The sequence below is a fragment of the Populus trichocarpa genome, chromosome 17 (genome assembly GCF_000002775.5).
Source record: "Populus trichocarpa isolate Nisqually-1 chromosome 17, P.trichocarpa_v4.1, whole genome shotgun sequence".
NCBI lineage: Eukaryota > Viridiplantae > Streptophyta > Magnoliopsida > Malpighiales > Salicaceae > Populus > Populus trichocarpa.
In genome coordinates, this window is record NC_037301.2 from 10,898,607 (window position 1) to 10,924,329 (window position 25,723).

Below are 25,723 nucleotides of genomic sequence, written 5' to 3' on the forward strand. Positions count from 1 at the left end.
TTTATATATATTAGATAAACTTGAAAAAAAAATTAATTCATTATTAAATTATTTTCCAGTTCATTTTCCATAACATAACCAAACACTGGAAAGTGTTTTCCAGTTTATTTTCCATAACACTACCAAACATTGGAAAATACTTTCCTGGAATTCACTTTCCAGGAATTCACTTTCCCCGGAATTCACTTTCCCAAAGGAATTCACTTTCTTGCAAACAAACGGGGCCTTAATCCAACAATTAACATGTTAAGGAAAAAAGAAAAAGCAAAATAAGTTGCATAGAAACCGAGTACTTTCAAGTCATTACTAATATAAAAAAAATGGCAACTAGTGTGTTGAAATTAGACTATTCATGGCGTCTTTAAGAACCACACAATGGAAAGCAGCCATCCAAAGCTGACCGAGTACAGCGACCAATATGTCCCATTAGCCATATCGTCGAATTTTCTTCTCCGCTGGGCTTCAAATATATTATTGGATTATTCTCAACTTGAGCAAATATGCTACTGTATGGAGACAAAAACACCATTGATCATCTTCCCTTAAATCAAAATCTTTGCATTTAATGCATAGGTTTTCTTACTCCAATTTATTCCACAAAAGAAATAGCATAATGTCCATCTTCATCGCTCTCTACCTTCTCCCTCCCCTCCATCTCTTCCTCTACGTTACTGCTACTACAGATTACTTGCTGCCATACAGCCCCACTGATCTAATACTCCTTAACTGTGGTGCATCCTCTAATTTGTCATCTCCAGATGGTCGCAGTTGGGATGGTGATTCCCAGTCTAAGTTTGCTGCCTCTAACCCCCCAGAAACCTCATCTGTGTTTGCAGCCTCCAATCAAGACCCCTCTGTCAACCAAGTCCCATACATGACAGCCCGTATTTTTCACTCTAAATTCACTTACACATTTCCAGTCTTGCCTGGCCCAAAATTTGTGCGTCTCTACTTTTATCCAGCTTCTTACTCAAATCTTGATATATCCACATCCTATTTCTCGCTTAGTGCCAATGACTACGAGCTACTAAACAACTTTAGTGCCTCTCTTACAGTTTCTGCTATAATACCTCCAGTGGACTCCTTCACCAAAGAGTTCATCATCACCGTGTGGGACAACCAGAAGCTTGAATTAACCTTCATTCCGTCTCCAGCATCTTTTGCCTTCATTAATGGTATCGAAATCGTTTCCATGCCAGACAGCTTCTATGCTCGTGGCAATGATAATCCACTGACCTATGTGGGCACCGATCTCTTCTTCTATCTGGATAACACAACTGTGCTTGAGACAGTTTATCGACTGAATGTTGGGGGGAAAGATATCGGCAGCACAGGAGATACTGGCATGTACAGGACATGGCATCAAGATTCAGAGTATCTCCCTGGTGGACAAACTGGAAACACTCCATATCTCCCAGGCGTTAAGATAAAGTACACAACCAAAACGCCAAATTACTCCGCACCTGTTATGGTATATAGTACTATGCGTTCAATGGGTCCTGAACCACATCTTAACCTGAATTACAATCTCACCTGGATCTTCCCAGTTGATGCTGGTTTCCATTATCTCCTTAGGCTCCACTTTTGTGAGACTCGGATGGAGATCAAAAATGAAAATCAACAGGTATTTTTAATATTCATCAACAATCAAACAGCAGAGCATGATGCAGATGTGATCCATATGAGCGGTGGCAACGGCATTCCAGTTTACAAAGACTACATCGTGCAGGTCCCTCAAGGGAGCCAGAGCAAGCAGGACTTGTGGCTCGAACTACACCCTAACATGGAACTGAAACCTACTTGTGCTGATGCAATCTTGAATGGCTTGGAAATATTCAAGCTGAATAGAACAGATGGAAATCTAGCAGGATTCAACCCTGAGCCAACAGTGGCTCCTCCACCAGCAGAACAACATCCAAGTCTAAAAGAGAGAAGAACGGGCAAAAGATCATCAATACTTACGGTTATAGGCATCGTTGGAGGTTCCATAGGTGCAGTATTTGCTTGCTCTCTTATTCTTTATTTCTTTGCTTTCAAGCAGAAGCGAGTCAAGGACCCTAGCAAGAGTGAGGAAAAATCCTCCTGGACTCTAATATCACAAACATCTAGGTCCACGACTACAATCTCTCCATCACTACCTACTGATCTTTGCCGACGGTTTACTTTTTTCGAAATCAACGAAGCAACAGGAAACTTTGATGATCAAAATATTATTGGTTCAGGGGGGTTTGGTACTGTGTATAAAGGATACATTGAATACGGTTTCATCGCAGTAGCCATCAAACGACTAGATTCATCATCAAAGCAAGGGACACGTGAGTTCCAGACAGAGATTGAGATGTTATCCAATCTTCGCCACCTCCATCTAGTGTCACTGATTGGATACTGTGATGATCATGGCGAGATGATCCTTGTATACGATTACATGTCAAGAGGCACTCTTAGAGAACATCTATACAAAACAAAGAGCTCTCCTCTTCCATGGAAGCAAAGGCTAGAAATATGCATTGGTGCTGCAAAAGGGTTGCATTATCTTCATTCAGGAGCAAAGCACACAATCATTCACCGTGATGTGAAGTCAACAAACATATTGTTAGATGAGAATTGGGTGGCTAAGGTTTCAGATTTTGGGCTGTCCAGATTGGGTCCCACTAGTACATCCCAAACCCATGTTAGCACTGTAGTTAGAGGTAGCATTGGATATGTGGATCCACAGTACTACCGTAGGCAACACCTAACAGAGAAATCTGATGTTTATTCATTCGGTGTGGTTTTGTTTGAGGTGCTATGTGCAAGGCCACCAGTAATTCCAAGTTCACCGAAAGATCAAGCAAGCTTAGCTGACTGGGCAAGAAAGTGTTACCATAGAGGAACCCTTGATCAGATCGTGGATCCACATTTAAAGGGCGAGGTTGCCCCTGTCTCTTTAAATAAGTTTGCAGAGATTGCTAACAGTTGCTTACATGTTCAAGGAATTGAACGCCCAAAAATGGGTGATGTCGTTTGGGGCCTTGAATTTGCATTGCAGCTTCAACAAAGTGCTGAGAAAAATGGCAACAGTGTAGATGGGATCAATATGGAAAATAAAAGCTCATTATCACCACATCGAGATGTCATGACCACTGATGACGATGACATGTTTAGTGGAGCCGAGTCACATTCAAGGAGCACAGTTAGCACTCATGAAAGTATCACTCAAAGTGATCCAGATCAAAGAGCAAGGGGTGTGTTTTCTGAAATAATTGACCCAAAGGCAAGATGAGATTGAAATCATTTCTCAATATGGGCTGCTTAAAATATATGATTCGCAGCTTGCTAGCATTAGATCATATCTATATATATAAATAGTAGCTTCAATTTGTTATAAGTGGAACTGGTGCCACTGTAAAATCCTGAGCTTGTGTTTTGCATATATCCATTATATTGTTGTAGCTTGATGTTATGCAAACTTAAGGTTAGCATGCGGTCAGTCCCAAGCAACTGATGGTGTAGAAACACATTAATTCAGACTATTAAGGGTTTGCATTGCTCATAGATATCGATATTGTCTGCCTTTCTCAGCTTTGTAGTGTTTTTCTTTTCTTTTTTTCATGAAATATAGACTTTTTATTATAATCATGGCTTAAGGATACTTTATTTGTAAACTACCTTAGACGAAGTCTACAATATTCAATTGGATACTGCCAACGACTTTTTATTATAATCATGTCTTATGGTACTTTCTTTGTAAACTGCCTTAGACGAAGTCTATAATATTCGATTGGATACTGCCAACGACTTCAAAGTCTTTCATGAGCTGAATTGCAATAGCATCAGCTTTCACCTCATTAATTCTAAATTTTTTCTTAAACACACATCCTTCACGGCATGGTTCACAACCGCATCTAATTTTGTTCTCTTCTCGTGGAGATCACTAAATAAAAATTTTGCATTCAAATCTTCTCCTTTACCGTCATTTTCATCATCCTCGTCAAATTTTGGTGTTTGATTCTACTCCATAAAAAAACTAGAATTTTCAAAAAAATTTGTTTCAATGTCATAATCATCCCGATCAAATATTATTTTCTTTGTGCTTACGTCTCAAATAGGTTCTCAAAATTAACCATAGATCCATGATTACTCTTCTCAAGATACCCTATGCTCCTTACCTCCGCCAACTAATGGGTTAATTTTGCAATTTGTTTTTACATGTCTTATATCATCTGAAAATCTCTTTTTAATTTTGCAATTTGTTTTTACATGTCTTATATCATCTGAAAATCTCTTTTTAATTTTGCAATTTGTCTTTGCATGTCTTCTATCACCATCTTTTGATCATCTTTTTCTCAAGGGGAACCTCTTCATCCCCTCTTATACGAGCATGTCTTATTCTACTACTTCTTCCGGTCATGGTTATTTGAGCACATAGCAAGCAAATAACCATTGGTATCGTTAGACTCTAATATCAACTAACAAGAAACACAAACAAAAAAACAATAAGCTATAAAGACATAATTGAAGCCAAATAAAATTGTCTCACATAATCCTAATTTATAATTTTATTACTGAATATTTTATGTTCATATAGTCTTCCTCACTAAGAGATTTACAACTCCTTAAATAAGCATAAAAACTAACTTAAACAAATTAGAAAACCTGAAAATAAAAAAGTAGAAAAATTCTAAATAAACTAGGAAAAATAAAAATATTAAACATAAAATTTAACTTCTTACACTAAATAGAAAAAAAATTAAAAATAAATAAGAAAATAAATAATTTTTCCTAAAAAATCCTCCTTGTAGAAGCTATTCATTGCTTAGTGTTAGATATTGTGAAAGGGTAAACTTTCAATAAAATTTAGTCCCCTATTTGAAGGTTTAGCTCAGTTTAGTGTATCAAGATGTGTTGTTGGGTTAGGAATGGAAAATGAGGAACTTATATACAAATTATATTCTTAATCTATCACTTCAAAAATTTTAAATTGATAATAGAATCTGATGATACAAATAAAATGAATCTAAAAAATTCCCCAAAATTGATCCAAAAAAATCCTCTAAAAGAGAAAAAAAACTCAAAAAACACCCAAGAAACACGAGCTCAGGCTATCACAGACCAAGAACATGGGCTCGGGCAATTCTGCCCAGTGCATTTACACCCAATGCACCCCAATGGGTGTACACCCATGTAGGGCGTACGCCCAGCTGGTGTTGGGCACACACCCCATAATTGTAATATTTTGAATTAAAAGAGATAGGAAAAGGCTACAAAGCCCTTGAAGGCTTAGATATAGGAATAAATGAATGAAGGGTATAGTAGTAATTGAATAAAGAGATGATAATTATAAATAGGAAGTAAAAAAAAAAAGAGAGAGAGATCTGAAATTAAGAATGAAAAAAAACTGACGGGAGAAGAGAAGAAAAGGGGAAGAAGAAGAAGAGAAAAGAGGGAAATTAGAAGGGAAATAGAAAGGAGTTGAAGAAAATAAGTTTAAAGGTAAGATTTAGGTTGTTAAATGTATAATGTGTGTTCTTTGAGCTTTAAATTTCTGTTTTGATAAATGTTAATGTTTTGAAGATTGTGTTTTGGGTTGATTGATGAATTAATTTGAATGTTATGGGTTGATTGTTGTGAGTAATTGATTATTTAGTTGATTATGGAAGATTGTAGGTGAAGATAATGATTTTGAGTTATGATTTGTGTAAATGGTGAATTTTGAGTTAGAAATCTGGAAAGAACAGTAGGTAATCTGTGAAAATTCTGGGTTTGAGGTTGAAGATGATGAAAATTCAATTTGGTCCCTCAATTTGTGAAAATTACAGTTTAGTCCCCAAACTTTGGAAAATTACAGATTGGTCCCTGGAGCATATTCCGAGATTCTGGTGGTGCAGACGGCCCTACCTGCAATTTCTGGAGTTTTAGGGGCTCTTTGTAAATTTTAAATTGTTTAATGTAATTCTTATTTAGTTTTGAATTTTTATAATTTGTAGTGTGGATGTAAAAAAAAAAAGAAAAAAAAAAGAAAAAAAAGAAAAGTATAGTGAAAGCGGATGTGTTGTTTGTATTTTGTTTATGAATGTTTTTTTTATGATAAAATTACAAAGAATAAAGAAGAATTTAATATTTTGATTTGCTCACGGTTAAAGATTATGAACTTACACGTAAGTCGTATTTCTAATAATCGATGAAAGAACGAAATTTTTAAAACTTCTTTAACACATCAAAGCCACGAAGCAACTTACCTCAGGTAGGGTGCGTTAGGGGTGCTAATACCTTATCTAACCACAACCAGTCCCTTACTCATGAATCTCTGACAAGACTAGTGCACCAGGGTTTCCTAGTAGCCCTCAATTAAATACTAGGTGGCGACTCCCAATGAATCAAATCAAAGCAAACAAACGAGATGAAAAATCGCCAAAACCGGACGCCGCGCGGTTCACGTGCGACAGAATGGCGACTCCACTGGGGAATGTATTTTTTCTGACATTATTGGACTAAGCTTTGTGTTTTTGATGTGTTTAAGTTTTTTGCATTGTCTTATTTTTTTTTTTTATCCTTGCATTGTATAGAATTGTTTCATGCATCACATATTGTAATTTTTTAAAGCACATACAAGCTTCAGGTTAGGAGGGGGACTAGCAGCTTACCTTATGACTTTTAGTCAATGTTTAAGTTTGTGTAAACCCCAACTCTTCGTTGAGTGTTTAGACTGGTAACAGTTGGTACACGTGCCATCTCATTGCTTGCTGGGCCCCTATATTGCCTTCAAGAGGGTGATCACTGGGACAACGAGAGACCCTTTTTAGAGACCAAGTAGTAAACCTACCATTTGCCTCACGTAAAAAGATTAGAACCTGCCTTTAGGATGTATGCTTTGTACACATTGTCTTGCATCCGAGCAAGCCCTTCTTGAAGCATCTTGAACTCAAGGCTTGTGGGTGACACAATGACCGTCGCTCAGAAAATTTTCATTGTAGAGTTTGTGCAAGAATCAAGATTCTTGTTTCATCATGCAAGAGTTGCGATCATATGTCACCCCTCGAAGGGCGAGTTCCTCATATAGATTACATGTTCATACATTTACCATGCATGTACCGGGCTGAAAAGTAGGTTCCCCCACATGAGATGTGTTACACCTAATTGGAAAATATGAGGGAAAATGAAGAAAGAGGTTAGACAAAGGTTTATTGTCAAAAGAAAATTGGAGCATCGAAGGTGAAGTAGCTAGATTCACATCTGCTTGAACAAGCGCTGAGCTCTAAGAAAAAAGAATGCATGCACAACCTTCCGTGGGAACACCGTTAGTCTACGGGACACAAAAAAAATGATTGGCTTTTCTTGTCAGCATTCTACCAGTAGTGGCCACAACATCGACGCTCTGTCTTTTCCTTCATTTCAGTCCTAAATAGCAACAACAACACCTTCAGTCATCAATTAAAGATGATCTCCTTTCTGGTTCAACTGCACTGTTAATTGTGCATCGCCTCCACATCTTCCAATGGCACCCAATAGCTGCTAGCCTTCTGTGCATGGTGCATTAGTCTTTTTTGAAGTTACCCCAACTATGAGCTCAATTCCAGTTCAGCGGCACAAGATGTTGGTTTGAAAAAAAAAAACATGGTTAGACACTGAACTTTAACGTGACAGAGCTCTCCCTATAAAAATCTGTTTATGGCTCTGCAAGTTGGGAATGCAAGAGGAGATTTATTAGTTGCATATGCTATAAACATTTCTCTCATTAGTTTCAACACGAAGACATTGTAGAAGGTTGAAGAGCAAGACTTGGTCTGAAAAACATGAGCATACATCAAACTTCTATGTGGCAGAGCTCTCTCTGTAAAATTTTGTTTGTGGATTTGCAAGTGAGGAATCCAAGAGGGGATGTAGTAGTTTCAGATTATCTATAATCTTCTCCCACCAGTGTCAGCATTGAAATACAGAAGTAGGGAGAAAAGACAAACTTGGACTAAACAACATGAAGAAGACTGAAACTTCAACAGAAATCCCTTTACAGGGGGCTATTTGTTGCACCGTCATTGAGAAATCAAAGAGGAAATAGAAGAGTTTTCGATTCATCAGGTTCTCTTCCAAATCTGACAATGTGTGATTCCCCACATTTTTGTTTTTGTGCGCTGCCAAGATTACCTAGCTATTGAGAGGTTTCCAGCAATCCTAAAACAACAACAACAACAACAACAACAACAACAACATTGGAAGATTGACATGAAGTTGTGTGGATTGCCAAAAAAATTAAACAAGCTATCAAGATGGGAAAGATTGAAGGTTCTGCCTAGGATTCCAAAACAATGATGAGAGATGCATCAAAAGAAGACTCTGACGGTGGGAAACCTTAATTATGTGGTCTAGCCAAGTCTCGTTGTATCATCGACTACTCCAATGTCTTTGCTGAAGATAGACATTCTTTTTCCATGTGAGTTTATTTACCAGCATCTACTAGATTCCAGACTTTTTCCTGACTCTGACAAATCCCATGCAACTACCGTTTTCTATGTGGTATAATCCAGACAAGATATGTGATGTCATGGTAGGGTCATCGGCCATTTCAATTGAACAAATGCAAGAATTTCAAGAAACGAGTCTGGAAGTTGGTGAGCAAGAGACGAGTGGAGTCTGTGAAGGAGGGTGTCATTGGCTATATTGTCCCCCGAACATCTTCAGAATGACATGTGATCGAAAATGCTTGGCAAAACACAGATATTGCCAGAAAAGCTGATTCAAGAATGACGATGAATTGTCAATCATATTGTTATGGAATTTTGCATTTTGTTTTGGGATCACATCTCATCATTTAACGAAACATGTCTTGTCTTTGTCTCTTTGTTGTTTTGAAATCAACAGATGTTTAGCATTTCATTCTGACAAAATATTTTGATCAAACTCCAACATGCGATAAAAATTAATCAATCCTGAAGATTTAAAAGTGTTTTGATTACAGAAATGACTCGATGCTTGTTGAAATGACATGAGGTGACCAAACAAATTTTGAGCCCTTACATGAAACCAAACCACACATCATGTAGCTAAGTTTTAGCAGTATGCATAATGACATGTAGTGGATTCGGTAGTTATGGACTTGTGAATCATGATTCTTACAAATCCTAATCATTACACTGGACGAGGTCAAAATTTATCGGTTCTAATTGTCCTTGCTTGAAATGAGAAAAGGCCATTTTTGTTATCCCTTCACTTTCTAAAGATTATATCCCTTGTAGTCCCATTTTGAGCTGGATAGAATATTCTTTTCATAAAAACCCTGACTAGGATCGCACCCCACACTGGGGGCGAATGAGAGATATTTTGAAGACATTGATATAATTAATGGATAAAGGAGAAGGCTTAGAACAAAAGTCCAATGATTGAGAGAGGGCTAAAAGAAAACACATAGACTGGGGGCATATAAGAAAATTTTGAGGAAGGCTATGAGAAAGCAAAAAAAAAAGAAGAAGAAGTTGAAATTGCCTTCACTTAAAGGCAAGTCAAAGATAAAGGAAGGAGAACACCTATCAAGTCTATGAAGAGCAAAAGAAATTTCAATCAAAGAAAGGCACAACAAAAGTCAATACCAGAAAAAAGACTAAGCTATAAACGTGACTTTTGGTATCCATTATAAAGCCTCTGATGTTATCAGATGATTAAGGTTGGTTATTCATCAAGGAAAGGTGGATTTGCATTATGACTTATGTTAAGAGAAATCTGATCTTTGAGGTTAACAAGGTTATATGTGGTTTCCTCTACAAAGACAACAATAGAAAAAGAGTTGATGAATAGTTGATGTTGATCCTAGGTCTTTGAAACCCTCAAACACCTTTTGAGCCTGCAAAATTCCTTTCTTTCATAGCCATGAACCATAGCTTGCATTACGTGATTTTAAAAGCTCTTTTTAATCAAGCAAACAATTTGAACCGATAAATGACGCTCTCAAAACTTGAAGAGCTTTTCCATAAGAGTCGGGACTTCATGAATCAAGCTACTAATTATTATGCATGTTGATAAAATTGGTGCTAAGAAAAAGAAACAATCTTTCTTGATAAAGCCTCAAGTGTTGAATTGAACATCTTGTTTCTTGAAATCCATAAAAGGTCACCTCATCACACACCATCAAAAGATATACCCAAATCAGAGTCTAAAATGGATACAAAGAACCATGAAAAAAAGAAAAGAAAAAAGCCATTTTAGTCTTACAACGGGTCAATTTCTGTTTTCAAAATACATGACATTCAAAGGACTGTATATTTCGAATAACGTGTGTTGGGTCTTTAATAAAAAAAGCTTGATTTTCAAAAGGTCTTTTCAAAAAAGGACATCTTTGATTTCATTTCAACAAACTAGACTTTGAACAGACATGATCTTTGAAAAATGAGAGTTAATACCAAAACAAGGAAGATTATCGGACACAAAAGAACATCGATTGAGTCTGTGAAATCCTTGATAGAAATGACATTGAAGTCCTCGACACTCCTTGAAACGTTGAGCAGTTGGGGGCAATACAATGGACCCTGAAAAGGAAAAATAAGCAGTAATCAAATCAGCTATGAGGCAATGAAAGATAATTAAATGATGAATCAGTGAACTGAAGACAATGATGTTCAAAGATTAAAAGAGACTAAAAGAGCTCCCATTTTTACTATGGATTTATTATTGTTGTCGCAAGGTGCGCAACGACGACGAGGCTTTATGTCGTGCCTCCCTGATGAAGTGTTGTATTGGAAAGGTTTTTGGATTTAATCATAAAATTATGATTAATGTTCAAGAGTCGCCACCTAGTATTATTGTCACTAGGAACCTATGGTATACGAGAGTCTGTGTAGGGGATTGGTTGTAAAAGGGGAAGACAAATCACCCTCAGTGCACCCTACCTAAGGTAAGCTGCATTGTTATTTGATTGTTTTTCTAGATCAGGTTTCTATTCGTTAGTTTTTTCTAAGGTTCAAGACATATCTCTCTTCATAAGAGAGTCTCTACCTTATCGGATTAAATCCTAACCATTCTAAAATCTGAATTTTACCATCGTATTTATTTACACCTTGTATCTTTAGTACATGAGGGTATACTTTATCATGTAATTTTACACCCCACATATATTAAAGTCTACATCTAGACCCTAAAAAAATTGGAAAAAGGTTTTTGATATTTTGGTCAAACCCTAATGGATGATCATAAATTGGTTATGATATCCATTTTTTTTTTGGATTTTCAAAACATGATAAAGATGCAATTTTTTTAATGAAAATATGCTTGGAAAAGTTTTAGGATTTGGCCATATACATGGAAATAAAATATTTTTTTTTGTTTTTTTAAAAGGAAAACTAATTTAATGGAAATATTTCAGAGAATACCGGGTTTGTATTTTACAGTGTAAAAATACAACCCAATATTAAGCAAAATTGGTAGAAAAACATGCAGAAAAATCTAAATTTTTTAAGGATTTTTGGATTTTTTTTGGATTTTTTTGTTTTTTTATGCAAAAAAATAATATAATATAACATTAAATGTGTGGGCTAGGTCGGCCCATCAACTGGGTCGGGCTCAGCCCAAGAAGGGGTTGGGCTGATCTCGGCCCAACGTCTCTTTTTTATTTTTTGGTCTGGGACGGGACCGGCCCAACCAATTGGCTGGGCCAGAATTGACCCAGCCCAAAGTCCACTAGAACAGTGGACATGAATTATAATTCACATTCTACTGTTCAAAACAGTAGAACTCTGCAAGGAGAAGAAGAAGAAAAGGAAGAAAAGGAAGAAGGGGAAGGGGAGCAAGAGGCTACCCAGGCTAGGGAGGAGATGCTGGTCTGGGTGGTCGACCTGAAGTTGGTGGCGGCGTCTGTGGAGGATTCCGCGCTGATGTTGTTTTTGTCGGTGCTGAAGAAGGAAGAAAATGAAAATGGTGGTGTTGATGGGCTGTTGAAGCTGCTACCGCTGTGGAGGAAGAGGGAGAAGCAATCGGTGGAGAGGGAGAAGTGTGGTGGAGAGGATGGTGATCAAGTCGGCGGTGATAGTGGTGGTGGCCAAAGGTGTTGGTGGTTGGGTTGCTGTGGTGCAGGAAGAAGTTTGCAACGGTGTCACTGTTCACTTTTGTGGGAGATAACGATCTCTAAGGGAGGAGTTGGTGTTCATGGGGGTGTATAGGTTGGGGTTGTTGGTATTCTCTTCGGAGAAGGCAGCTGTGGAAGAGGTGGAGAGAGCCGCAGAAGGCTGACGGGGAGAGAAGAGTAATGGAAACAGGGGGATGGCTAGTTTTTTTATTTTTATTTTTTGACCCGATTTTCTTCATGGTCAGGCCATAAAATCCACCCATATTTATAGGGGTTAGAAGAGGGTAATCTTGTCTTCACTGAGAAAAACTTTCGGCCCTTGATTCTGGTGGGAAGGATCTCAACTGTTGGTTCAAAGTAGACACCATGAACTGTCAAATTTGACAGTGCATGGCTGTCTGAGTTGGCCTATTTGGGCAGCTGACACGTCCTCTGTGTTGCCAATGAGTCGGTGAGGACCATACCGAGGCGTAGAGGGATGTCAAGTGATTAGTTCGTGCACATTTTGCCAAATTTGATGAAGGTTAGATGCATTAAATACACCTGTAAAGTAGGTAACCAAAGCAGTTTTTCGGTGGAAAAACTTTAAGAAGATAAATAATAACATTAAAACAGTGTCGTTTTGACCTTTTTCAATTTGGTCCTTCGATTTTTGTTTTATCTTGTAACGCCTGATGATTTCGTAAGCATTTATAATTAATTCCTACGGTTTGGTACTTAAAAATTTGGGCAATTTTTTTTTGTGTGTCGGTGTAACGGTCAACCGATCCATCCCAGAAACTGTCAAATGGTTAGATCTTGATGTATTTCTAATTCTAGTAATATATCAAATTATCACTGTTTTACCATAGTTTCGGCAGAGTTCCTTTTCTTATTTTGACGTCCCAAGTATCGATATTAATCATTGAATATACATTAACCCTTCATAATCATCTTTTCATACAACACCCGTCGTAGCAATTCCCGATCCAATTATCCTAGATTGTAATTTCATCGCACTAATTATTCTTTCTATTGTATCTCATCAACCATCACACACAATTAATTACTCACATTTGCATGATTAATATTTATGGATAAGAAGCACGTTAAAGATTAACTACGGAAAGGTCTTTCTCGATGAATACATATACAAATTAAATTAAGTACACTGTCTTTATAAAACAGGTATAATATACATGACATGCATTGTAAATTCCATTTATTTTTACAAGTTTCTACATGTAACGAATTATTGCTATTACTACTATCAATTAGCTTATATTACATAATTTTAGTAAAAGTAATGCCCTGGAAGATTATTAGGCGTCTTAGGTGCGAGAAGGTCCTGTTACAACATTAATTTATATAAGCATACAAAACACAAGAAATAAGATCTAAATTTTTAAAGCCATGCATATAATTAACATATATCCAAATCCTCATATTCTATAGGAAATCATTAATTTTTCAAAACCAATTTCTGGTGATCATCGTGAATCATTTTAGACATTCTTCATTTTTTGTAATTGGATACTCATTTATATCAGTTAAACTCTTTGCCTGGAGTTGACTACGTAATTTAGACCCGGTCATTTCAATATGAGTATTATTTTTAATCAAACTAATCTCATCAATTATTCCCAATCATCCCAACACGAATGTAAAGCTACTCTTATGAATCATTCTTGGTCATCCTACTCTTATGATTCATTCTTGGTCATCCTAACACGAATATAATTAGTCGAGGTTAATCTTATCAATCATTCCCGGTCATCCAAATTTAGTTGTCATTAGCCGAATCTAATCTTATCAATCATTCTCGGCCATCCTAACACGAATATAATTAGTTAAGGCTAAACTTATCAATCATTCTCAGTCATCCCAATTTGGATGTCATTAGCCGAAGCTAATCTTATCAATCATTCCAGATCATCCCAACTCAAATGTCATTAATCGAAGCTTATCTTATCAATCATTCGCGGTCATCCCAACTCGAATGTCATTAGCCGAAGCTAATCTTATCAATCATTCCCATGGAAATAGTTTTTATTTTTATTTTTTTCCCTGGCCTTAGGCAATATTTTCAAGATAATATTTTTCCTGCCCGTAGGCAACGTTCTCGAAATAATAATATTCTCCTTTTTTTTTCTACGATCCTATGTTTATGCGGGGGTTTACATATCTCATCTACACCCCTAATTGGCTTCAAACTTCAAATTTTGTGCAATTTTGCCCCCGGACAAACTTCAACAGAAGCCCTGTATTTAAGCGCTTTTTTTTTTAATGTGATCCTTGATCTTGGATTTATGCGATTTGGCCTCTAATTGACCATCAAACTTTAAATTTCTTCAATTTCACCCCAGGTTTTTGTCAATTAAGCCCCTATAGTTCGGCTCCTTTTGCGGATTGGTCATTGGCTGTGAAATTCTTCAATTTGACCCCCTAATTGACCCCAAAACTTTGATTTTCTATAGATTTTGCCATTGATTTGAATCAATTAACTTGATAAAAATTAAATTTGGTCTCTTAAAATTCTAATTTTCTCAATTAAGCCCAAATTGGGCTCCCAAACTTAATTTTTCACCAATTAAGCCCAAAATAAAATTAATTTTACCCATTTAAAGTATAATTAAGTCCCTACACTTAATTAAATCCTTCAATTGGACCCAAATTAATTCTTAAACATAATTAAAATTTAATTTGGTCCCTGATTAAATCAAATTGGCCTATTAAATATTTAATTATGTCCTTGGACTAATTTTCATGCAAATGCGTCCAATAATCATTTAATTTGATCTTGAATTTGCATTGATTCTCTATTTTTTGGGTATAATAGGGTACAATTAGGCCTTAAATTTCCTCTAAAATTGCAGTTGTATTCCCCAACCTGCTTTCTCCATGTTGACAGCATTTATTTTATTTTTTGATTTTATTTTTAAAAAAAGAGTGAATTTTAAGGAATAACCCGGAATTGGGTTATGACAATTGTATAGCCAAACTCATTGTCATTGTGAATTGGAATAGTGAAATGATGATTTTACCTTTATTGACAAAGCACAAATTGCCTTGGAAGAAGGATATAGTAGTCTTTTTATTTTTATTTTTATAGCAAAATGACTAATATGCCCTTTTGAATAAAAATAATAATGTAGAGAGTGGCACACAGTGAAAAGATTGAAGTGGGCACTTCCAAGTATTTCTTTTCATATGGACAGTGAAAAGATTGAAGTGTCCTTGTATTGAAATTGTCATTGTCCTTGGTAAGGGGCTTCTTTTGTCTTTTCTTTTTAGTTTCTTTGTAATTACCAAGTCTGATCAAAGGCACTTTAGTATTTGGGCATATATCATATTAATTTATTTAAAAAAGACGGTTGCGAATACAATTCATATGGTCTCATGTTAGTGCTTCTGCTCTGTTTGGACGACATATAAGGCATCATTCGGCAGCCAAACCCCAGCTTCCATGATTGTGTTTTAATCCTCGCGACGTCACCTCCATTATAAGACTTTAATGTTATTATTTTGCGAAATATAATTTTCTTGGAAAGTGCGGATTTTTTTAATGTTGAATTATTGATTGCATAACGCCAACGACTTGGAAGTCTGTGATGCCTTTTCAAAGGTCACTGCTACACAGCACAGATGAGACGACCTTTCAAAGGTCACTTACTACACAACACAGACGACCTTTCAAAGGTCACTTCTTCCATTTCCAATTGGTCCACTCTATCTGTTGCCTCATAACGTGCATTAGATGTTTACATGAAACTGGGCCCAAAGGCTTGGAACTTTGCCTACAACATGTATTTTGCCTTTGATATTCCATTTTTCACGCCGGAGGGGGCATCTTATTTTAAAAACTGACCTTTTATTTTTTTTTTCAATTCTGCATAATTCTTAATTTCCCTTTCACTACCTACTTGTTCTTAATATGAAATAAAAAATAATAATTAGCCAAGTCAAAGCATTGTTGATGCAGGAGAGAACTACAAGGATAGTAACAATATAGTAAACACAGCAAAATTTAATGAGCAAAAAAAAATTAACTATAAGGATAGAATCATAAATTCATATGAATTTTATTTTAAAAAAGAAAAAAGTTTGTGCTGTCAAGAAAAAAAGGATTTCTAATCTCTACCAAGATTTTAGCTCTTTTTTTTGTGTGGATGAATGACATCAAACTTTACGTAATATTTATATAACTAAACTAATAATATTTTAATTAATCTAATTTTGTATTTTTATTCATCATGAATATGTCAAACTTACTTTTGGACTCTAATATATATATATATATATATATATATGACAAATAAAAGAATTTGGGACAGCCCAGCAATAAACAAAATGCCAAGAAAATAATTGAGTCCATTCGAGTTAACTTGACTAAGTCGTGACTCAGGTCAACCTCATATAAAAAAAAATGAAAAAAATCACTAAGATCACAGCCCACCAATCTAATGTCATAAAATTAAATTGAAATAAAAAATTATTTAAAAAAAATATAAAAACAAAAATTGAGTTAGTTGAGGTTCACTTGGCTAACTCGCAACCCACATAATGTGATCGAGATAAAAACATTATTTTAAATTAAAGGCACATAGAAAAAAAGACCGGAGTAAAATAAAAGGAATATCGAAAAAACCAAAGTTAACCCGGGTTAACTTGACAAACTTGTGACCCAGGATAACCCTATAAAAAAAATAAAAAATAAATCACATTCTGTGGGATTTTTTTTTCTGTGTGGATAAATGGCATCAAACTAATGAATTAATGAATTACTAAAAAAAAACAGAGTCCTTACAAAGGAAAGACCAATTCAAATCAATAAAAAAACAACTAAAATATTATATAAAAAAAGTTAAATTAATGAATTACTCAAAAAGTGTCTTATAAGCCCTTCTAAATCACCCCGGTCGTGTGCCATCTTTTAATGTCTGAAATCAAGCTGAAATAGAAAGAAGTGCACTAAGACATGTCATAAATCACAAGCCTCTGTGCTTCAATATATTAGATATCCAATACACAATAACAAAGATCTTATGAAGAGACTTTAAATTGCTTAAATATATTTAAAATTTGATATGAAGTCAGGATTTTAATAACTCTAATTTTATAAAAAAAAAAATGCATTACAAAACAACATTCACTATTCCATTTGTTCATTACAAATGAGATGTAATGTCTTTTGAACTAAAAAATGCTATTTAAAACTTCAAACCATCATTTTTAATCTGTATTTAAAATTTATGGTTGAATACATAGATGGTGTCCTTTTATTTTTAAATCAATAACCAAACATTTTAACAACTTACAAAAGTTTCTCAATATCATCAAACAAAATGAATTAGTTATTTCGACCTTAAAGATGATGTTAATTAAAAATACCTTTTTTAGGGTACAATATATATTAAGGATTAATAACCTTTATCACTAGATCACTAAAATTTACTGATAAAACCAAGGGTAAAACCCAGCTTTAAAAGTTGATCAGCTTGAAAATAAAGGACAAAAAAAAGAAATATTAAGATGGAAAATAAAGATAAACAAAATTTGTATGGATTAATTTCAACTTCTTCATACACACACACTGGATTGCTTAATCACATGTATTTGGTTCATACTTGAATCAACTTTCTTCTATTGAATTTAATTGATCACAATCACTACCAGAATTTTGTGATTTACTAATAGATTATTTCATCTGTAGTTAGATACTGAGTTAGTCGACACGGCTTTTACCAATGAGCTCACCGATGGATATTGTTCATGAAAAACCTTATCATCGATGATTTATGTTTCGTCGGTCAATCCATCAGCAATATAATCACTGATGGGTTTACAGATGAAAAAAGCGCGTCTAACAAAAAAAAATTACTCACTTTATTCCGTCGATATTTCCATCGATGAATATGACATATCATCAATAAAAAAAAATCATATGTAATTTCATCAGTGGTTTTTTTAATATTACCGACAAAATTAGATTGTCAGTTATTACACAGTGGTGATGACATTTGCTATAATTCTTTTCCAACTCTCTGGAATATACTGACAAACTTAATCCGTCAGTAAGACTGTCAATGATTTTTTAAAACATCTATTAAACAGAGTAGAAAATAATTAAAAGAAATTAAATTAAATTAAATTAAAAATAAAATATTTTATAGATTTACAAATTTATCAATTCAAATACAATTTATTTAAAAAAGAGGGACTGGAGGAGGAGGAGAGGCGGTCATCGTAGGGACCAAGGGATGATAAAGGGAGTATATAGACCACTCATGTGTGATTTCAGCTCCATGTATAATCATCGGAGTTCAATTGTCTCAGCACTAAGACGTTCTGTCTCAGCAGTAAGATGGGTTGTCCGAGCTTCAACTTGTTGGTTTAAAATCGTCAGTGTCGTGCCCTTCTCATAGGGGCGTAGTGTCACAACGACACTTCTCGGACAGTGTTCTGGAATGGTCTTTGGTTAGTTTAAGAGTCGCCACTTAGTATTATGATTACTAAGAACCATAACTGGTGTTTTAGAATTTCTAGGCAATGAACTGATTGCGTAAAAGGAAGATATTAACATTCCTAGTACGTTACTGCATTGTTTTTTTCTCTTTGTTTGCCATGGTCTGATGATATTTCTATTTCTATCAGCCTACTATGATGTGTTTGTGACGATGAACAAACCTTGATTTTCTAGGTCAATGACTTAGTTTGAAATGATGAAATGTCCTCATTTATGTCTTCATCTACTAGGAGAGCTATATTTTCATAGTTATTCTCGTGTGTAACTCTTTTCTTCCAAAGTCTTGCATCTCAATGACTCATGTTTTCAGCTTAGTTGACCTGAAATCCTAAATCTCAGCGATTCCCTTCAACTAGAACTATCCAAACGTGTCTTAGTTGTTTTAACTGAATCCGAAACGTTTTGTTTGCGAGGGCAATTCCTTCCTTGATTGTAGGGTTAACTTCCTCCTTCTTGATTTTCTATGCTCAAGGACTCATTCTTTGTCAATCTTTAACTCATTTGAGTCTAATTTTGAGAATTTTCTGTAAAATAAAACCTTGTGCAATGCTTTGAGGTTAAATACATGCATCCTTACCTGGTTTGAAAACATAGATACTCCCTTCTTTGGTTTCCTATGAACTCATCTTTATGGTGTGAGCTTGTTTGTTTGTTCCAAATTGTATGCTTGAGCTATAATCTATTTCTTGTGCTGCATCTTTTACCCACTTCATTCTTAGGAAGAATTCTCTAGCTTTTGTTTCCTGTGGGGGCCCCTTTGTTGCTCCAATGAATATGTGATTTGACATTACTTTCCATCATGCTCTTGTCAATGCTTTAATTATCCTTTTCATTTTAAGGGATTTTTGGGTTTTGTTTCAGCACATAAATCTTTTTCTAAAAGAAATCTTTAAAATACTTGGTTTTGTTCATGAAATCTAAAACTTTCAATGTATGTATCAAAACAATTCTTCAAGCAATTCCCCTGAAGGTTTTATCAGTTTCAGAGTGTGGGTTATCTTTAGGTCAGGTCTTTACCAGATGTGACATTCTGTTACAATTCTCAAAGTGGTTTCAAGTATTTACTTGAAAATCAATATAGAATCAAAGTTTGCCTCATGTTAAAATTTACATATTTCTTGCATGAATAAGAGCGGACTGCTACTCATTTTATCACTTCGTGTGATCACCACTTATCAACCCATGTTATGTGTGCTTTATTAGAAAGGACTTCTAAAGGCACATAATACATGTTATGGCTATGGGCTATGAAAGAAATGGATGTGTTGAGGCTAAAAAAAGTGTTTGAGGATTTAAAGACTTAGGATAACTTTTCTTCAGTCTTTTTTCTTTTGTGAAGTTTTCTCATAAACTTTGTTTGGATAGATTTTTTTTTTTTAATGAGGAGTCTCGCCTCATAATATTAGCATCATCAAACCATCATTTTCTTTTCTTTTCTTTTCTTTCACTTCTTTTTTCTTTTTGCTTCCTCTTTCTTGTTCTTGTTCTTTTTTTTCTTTTTGTGACAATGCCCTCTAGTGTTGGGTTCAGACTTTTATAGATCCATGTATGTATTTTGATAGTTTTTCTCATATATTCTTCTTACCCCTAGTATGAGGTATGATCTTAGTCAGTATTTTTATGAAGAAAAACTTATTTAAGCTCAAATAGAAACTACAAGGGATGTTAATTTTAATGGAAATATACTATTTTTTATAATAAAATAAATATTCGTGTGTAACGAATAAATAATTAGAGATAATAAAAATTATACCAAATATTAGCTTAAGAAAATAAAGAATTTCATCCTTTAACGGTACAAAAATATTAAAATACAAGTTGGAATAGAACTAAACACGGCCAGGGATCAATTAAGAGGAGGTATACGAGTGACTCTTCCCTTCCCTAATAATGCCGGCCAGAAACAACAACAAAATCCCTTCCTCTTTCTTGCATTTTCTTCATCAAACCTCTTGCATATCCCTAAAATATGATGCTTGAATGAGTAATAAGTGAGTGTGAGGATGGAAACCACCATTTAGAGGTGTAGAGATAGAGAGAAGTTCGGTTAGATAAGAACAAATTGGAAGAGAACCAAGTTAATAAGAGTAAGAAGAAGAATAAATTGTTAAAGAACATTCGTAAATCGTGTTCAAATTCGAGTGGTAAGAAAATCTTTCTTGTTTTCATCTTTGTTTTGATTGAATGTTGTTGGAAGGGATGAAACCCCCTTAAATGTGAAGAACTAGAGTTTTTTTTGTATATGCTGATTTTTGGAACTTAATGAAACAAATAGAAGTAATTAGTAAAGAAGGAACAAAAACTCAAGTGAATAGCAAAGAAATTGAATTGAAATATATCAAGAGGAAACCTAAACATAGGGTCGGCCACCTTTGAGCATGAAGGAGGAATAGAAATTGAATTGTAATCTTCAATGTTTAGAGCTTGAACTAGCACTCTCAAGATAAATAAATGATTCAAAATGAATTTTCCAAGGTGTTATGTATTCTTGGATCTTGAGCTTACAAATTTTAAACGTGAGATTATGGTGAGAAAATGAAGTGCTTGGAATGAAAGAACTTGGAAGAAATTGAACTTGGTGGTTCGGCCATAGGGTAGATTCCAAAGGAAAATTTCTTGATTTAGGAATAACTCTTGATAAATGGAAGTGATGATGTAGAAATAGCTTACTGATGATATGAGAATAAATAGTACTGTTGATGGTTTCAAATAGAAGTATGTATGCACATGAATATGTGTATTTGCTTGGAAGAAGAATTTATTAATGGTGAATAGAGGGAAGAGATCGAAGAAAAAACCTTAGTGTTTTACCTTATACATGTTTCGGTCAAAATGAAGTTAAGGAAGATGAGATTTAAAGAATTCGATAAGTATAGCTACCATAGTATTAATTAAAGAAACTAATTAAGGGTAAAGAGAATGCATTGTTGTATGGGTAGATGATGTGTGTCATAACCCAATTTTTGAATAAATAATATAAAATGAATGGATAAAAATATATTTGAGAATGTGGTTAAAACAACACAAATTCAAAGTTCAGGGATGAAATTATCAGATTTAAAAGTAAATTGATCAGAAATTGAAGAATTAATAAGTTTGCAAATTTAATTAAAATTTGGATTAGTTTAATTAATGAAGTTAGAAGAATTAATAAGTTTGTGGAGTTAATTAAACTTTGATTTAATTAATTAAATAAATTCAGGGATTTAATTGAAATTAATCCAATGGTAAAATTAAAAGGGATTTTAATTGAGGTCCAACTGTCAAATTTCCAAAGAAAGCAGGGGTCAAAATAAAAATATCACTTTCTGCCGAAACGTCGTCGTTGCTAGTGGAACAGCCATGTGGTCTTCTTCATCCCGATTCAACCGGAGACCTGAAAATCTGCAACAAATCCGATCATGGACCACGTCTCTTGCCCATGATCTCGTTCGTGGATTCCATAACAGTCCTGCAAAGGCAGGACTGGTTGAGGGGCAAGCTTCTCTATAAAAGGGAGAAGAAAACCCAGAACAGGGGACTGAAAACCAGAGAGCAAAAAAAAAAAAAACAGAAGCAGAACCAGAGCAAAAACAAAGCAAAAACCCAGAGAAAGAAATAATACACAGGGAAAAAAAAGAGGCAGAGGCCAGAGGGGACAACAAAAAAGAACAAATTCACATAGAGAAGGAGAGAAAAGGGAGTAGCAACACAGAGACAAGAATTAGCCTTGTTATTGTCTTCGTCCCTGCAGAAAAGGAAGAACCCGAAGTCAGTAAAAAACTTGGAGAAAGCCGGCATATCCATTACCTTCTTAGTTAGTTCACCTCAAGAACTGAGAAGAAGAGAGAACAGTGCACACAGCGGGGAGATAAAGGAAAGCAGTTGAACGAAAGTCACCACCACCGTTGCAGCCTCTTCGCCACTCCAGAAGCAGGTACGCCAGCTCTTCATCCCTTTGCGTTCTTTGAAATTGAATGATCAAAGAACACTGTGTGAAGGTAATTTAATTACCTTCACACAGTGAATGCACGCGTGAAATTACTTCACGCGTGCTCCACATTTTGCCCAGCCGGGTCACTGGCTTGGGCCAGTGACCGGGCCGGGCTGGCTGGGCCTAGCCCAGCGCCCAGCCCAAAACAATAAAAAATAAAAAGCAAAAATTTGTGTATGTATAAATAAAATATAAATATAAATTTATTGTTTTTATTCACCGACGCCAGAGTTAGAATAAAAATACTGATTCAAATTTATTTTATCATATTTTATTTAGTTACATAAAAATAAAAAAACGTGCATGCAAAAAAATAAAATAAAATAAAATAAATTTATTGGTTTATTCACTGACGCCAGAGTCGGGAATAAAAATACTAATGTAAATTTATTTTATTTTATTGTATTTTAATTTTATTTAGCTACATAAAAAAATAAAAAATTGTGTATGCGTAAAAATAAATTTATTTTATTTGTTTATTCACCGACGCTAGAGTCAGGAATAAAAATATTGATTTAAATTTATTTTGGTTTTATTATTTACCAACGCCAGAGTTGGAAATATCCGTAGTTGAATATTCACTTGCGCCAGAGTCAGGAATATTACACGCAAACCATCATAGTATAAACCAACAAAACATTAGCAATTTATGACAAAATCAGCAATGCAGCCTGCCTCAGGCAGGACGCTTAAGGGGTGATAATATCTTCCCTTTTGCGTAAACAGTCTCGTATCATAGAATCTCTATTGACCAGTTAGGGTTCCTAGTAACCATAATACTAGGTGGCGACTCCTTAAACAAGACCATTCCCCATAAAGAACAGGATGCCATAAATCCGTTCTTTTTCAAAATTTATTTTTAAGACCGCCGCGATGTCGGGTGCTACAATGTGAAATAAGACAAGTCATTTTAAGAGGAAGTTTTAACCAAATAAGGGCTTTGTTTTGGATTAGACTAATCAAATGAGGAGACCTATGTCATGTTATTGATACAATGAGGGACAAGTAAATTGATGAGAAAAGAAAACGAACACCCTCTTTTTTATAAGATGAGGTTCGGCCAAATGAACACCAAAAGGAGGATGAAGACCGAATTTAAATTGAAGTATGATTTTGTATAAGGAAATGTATTATTGTGATTGTTAAGAATAAATTATGGAAAAAAAATCCAATGGCATTGGTATGTTTTATTAAGAATAACATGAGATTGAACATGAAAAGAATTGTTGTGTTTCTTACCATGGTTTGGAATTTAAGTTTTGATTGAGAGTTGAATAATATTTTCATAAAAAATCAAATTATATGGGATGAGTTACTCCTATGACATAGGAGAGGTCGCGAGTTCAATACAACAATAAGAAGTTTTTGCTCGAGTACAGATTTCAGGTAGGTGCATTGTATCTTTGTTAATTAATCATGTCAAATTCTTGATAATGCGCTTTTATAATTTCTTTGATTTCATTATAAGTTCTTAATAGATCGATTGTGAAAAACTAAAAAAGATGCCAGTATATTTGACTATCGAAAAACTAAAATGACTAGTTTCTGAAATGAAAATTAATGGCATCAATATATTTGATGATCGAGAAAAATTAAATTAAGTGGTTCCAATGATGGAAACGAGTAATTATTGTCAAATAGAAAAATTAAATTGAATTGACGATCAACAAAATTAAAGACAATTGGGAATAAAAATTTAATGAAATAATCAAGATTAAATATTTCTTATGAAATCATTGAGAATTACTATGTTGAAAGGGTTTTTTTATCCTTAATCTTAAATAACATACAAAATTGTTGAATTCGTTATTCTATAATTTAATTACATCTTTTGTTTTCAGGCTCATCTTTTGTTTATGTAATATAATGACATTAGAATAGTTTGTGCATGTAACTGAATTTCTAGTAGTTCTTAATCTACGATAATATTAGGAACCTTATCCTTGTCCTGTAAAACGTTGGATGTTCTCTTTAATGTACATGTGAACTTAATTGTCTACTATATATGACATGTGTTATATACGTTAAGTAGTTGACATGCATTCTAAAGCTAAATTAATGTTGAAAGGAAGTGTAATGATTGATAAATGCATTGCGAATAAATAATAGGATTATAGGAGAGCTTTCATGTATGAGACGTTGCCGTGTTGGTCTTGGTCTTGACTTTTCAACATGTAATTAAATATATTGATGGGAGAGCTTATATTGGTGTTGACTAAAGAAAAATAAAGAAAACAATAATGATAATAGATGAGTGATTAAGAGAAAAATTAGAATCAGTCAACTCCACTTAAATTTACACCTCTCTGCATATAATTAAAGCGTGCTTCTCCTCTTGATTTCTTCATCTCTCCTCCTCTGGCCAAAAACAAAATGAGTAGCAGCAGCAGCAGCAAATATCTCTCTCTCACAAACTCATCTTTATTCACACCTCTGCACCTCTCCTTCCTGTTCCTCCATCTCACCATCCTTGTAACCGGGGATTTACCACCACCTTACGTCCCTCTCGATAGCATAGCGCTTGATTGTGGTTCATCCGCCAATAGTGTTGGAAACGTTGGGCAATGGACTGCAGACATCAACTCAAGAGTGGCCCTTCTAGATCAAAACAACCTCTCAACACATCCCACAGAAAATGTAGCCTCCACTAGCTTTGTACCTTATTATACTGCTCGCGTCACTCTCTCCCAATTCACCTACACGTTTCGTGTCAACAAAACAGGACCTAAGTTTGTTCGCCTCCATTTTAATCCTGCTTCCTACACTGGTTTCTGTAAACAATTATGAGTTCAGAAGAATCTTATTGATTATATTCAGTATCATCACATGTACATTTATATTGTTTACAGAGGGAAGTTGTTACACGAGATAAGAAGATAAGAGAGGATTCATGACCACTACTAGATAAAGATGACATAGAAGTCCTGCATGGACTTTCCTCTGTTTCTGTTACAGCCTCTCTCAAGCTCACGGGGAGAGAACGAATCATGAGCTTGTCTCTTAGCAGAAGAAAACAAGCTATGGTGAGATCCTTTGTAAAAATATTTGCTATTTGATCAACTGTACTGATATACTGAGTTGAGATATCTTTAGCAACAATGTTCTCGCGAATGAAGTGATAATCAATTTTGATATGTTTTGTTCTAGCATGAAAGACAGAATTTGATGTCAGAGCAAGAGCTCAAATATTATCAACCCAGAGGGTTGGGGAGGCTGTCCG

General features: G+C 34.8%; 1 protein-coding gene and 1 long non-coding RNA gene across 2 annotated transcripts in view; one reads left to right on the top strand and one right to left on the bottom strand.

Moving 5' to 3' along the window:
* Positions 1 to 453: 453 nt before the first annotated feature.
* LOC18107324 (putative receptor-like protein kinase At5g39000) overlaps positions 454 to 25,723 on the top strand; it is a 54,211-nt gene continuing 28,941 nt past the window's right edge. The window contains exon 1 of the mRNA XM_024589401.2: positions 454 to 3,486. Coding sequence (XP_024445169.1) covers positions 566 to 3,262 — 2,697 coding nt within the window. The 5' untranslated portion in view covers positions 454 to 565 and the 3' untranslated portion in view covers positions 3,263 to 3,486. The remainder of the gene's footprint in view (positions 3,487 to 25,723) is intronic.
* LOC112324701 (uncharacterized) lies at positions 21,736 to 22,494 on the bottom strand. Its single transcript, XR_002978698.2, has 2 exons — positions 22,337 to 22,494; positions 21,736 to 22,257 (listed from the first exon to the last, which is right to left on the bottom strand). It is a non-coding gene; the product is annotated as an uncharacterized LOC112324701 (long non-coding RNA).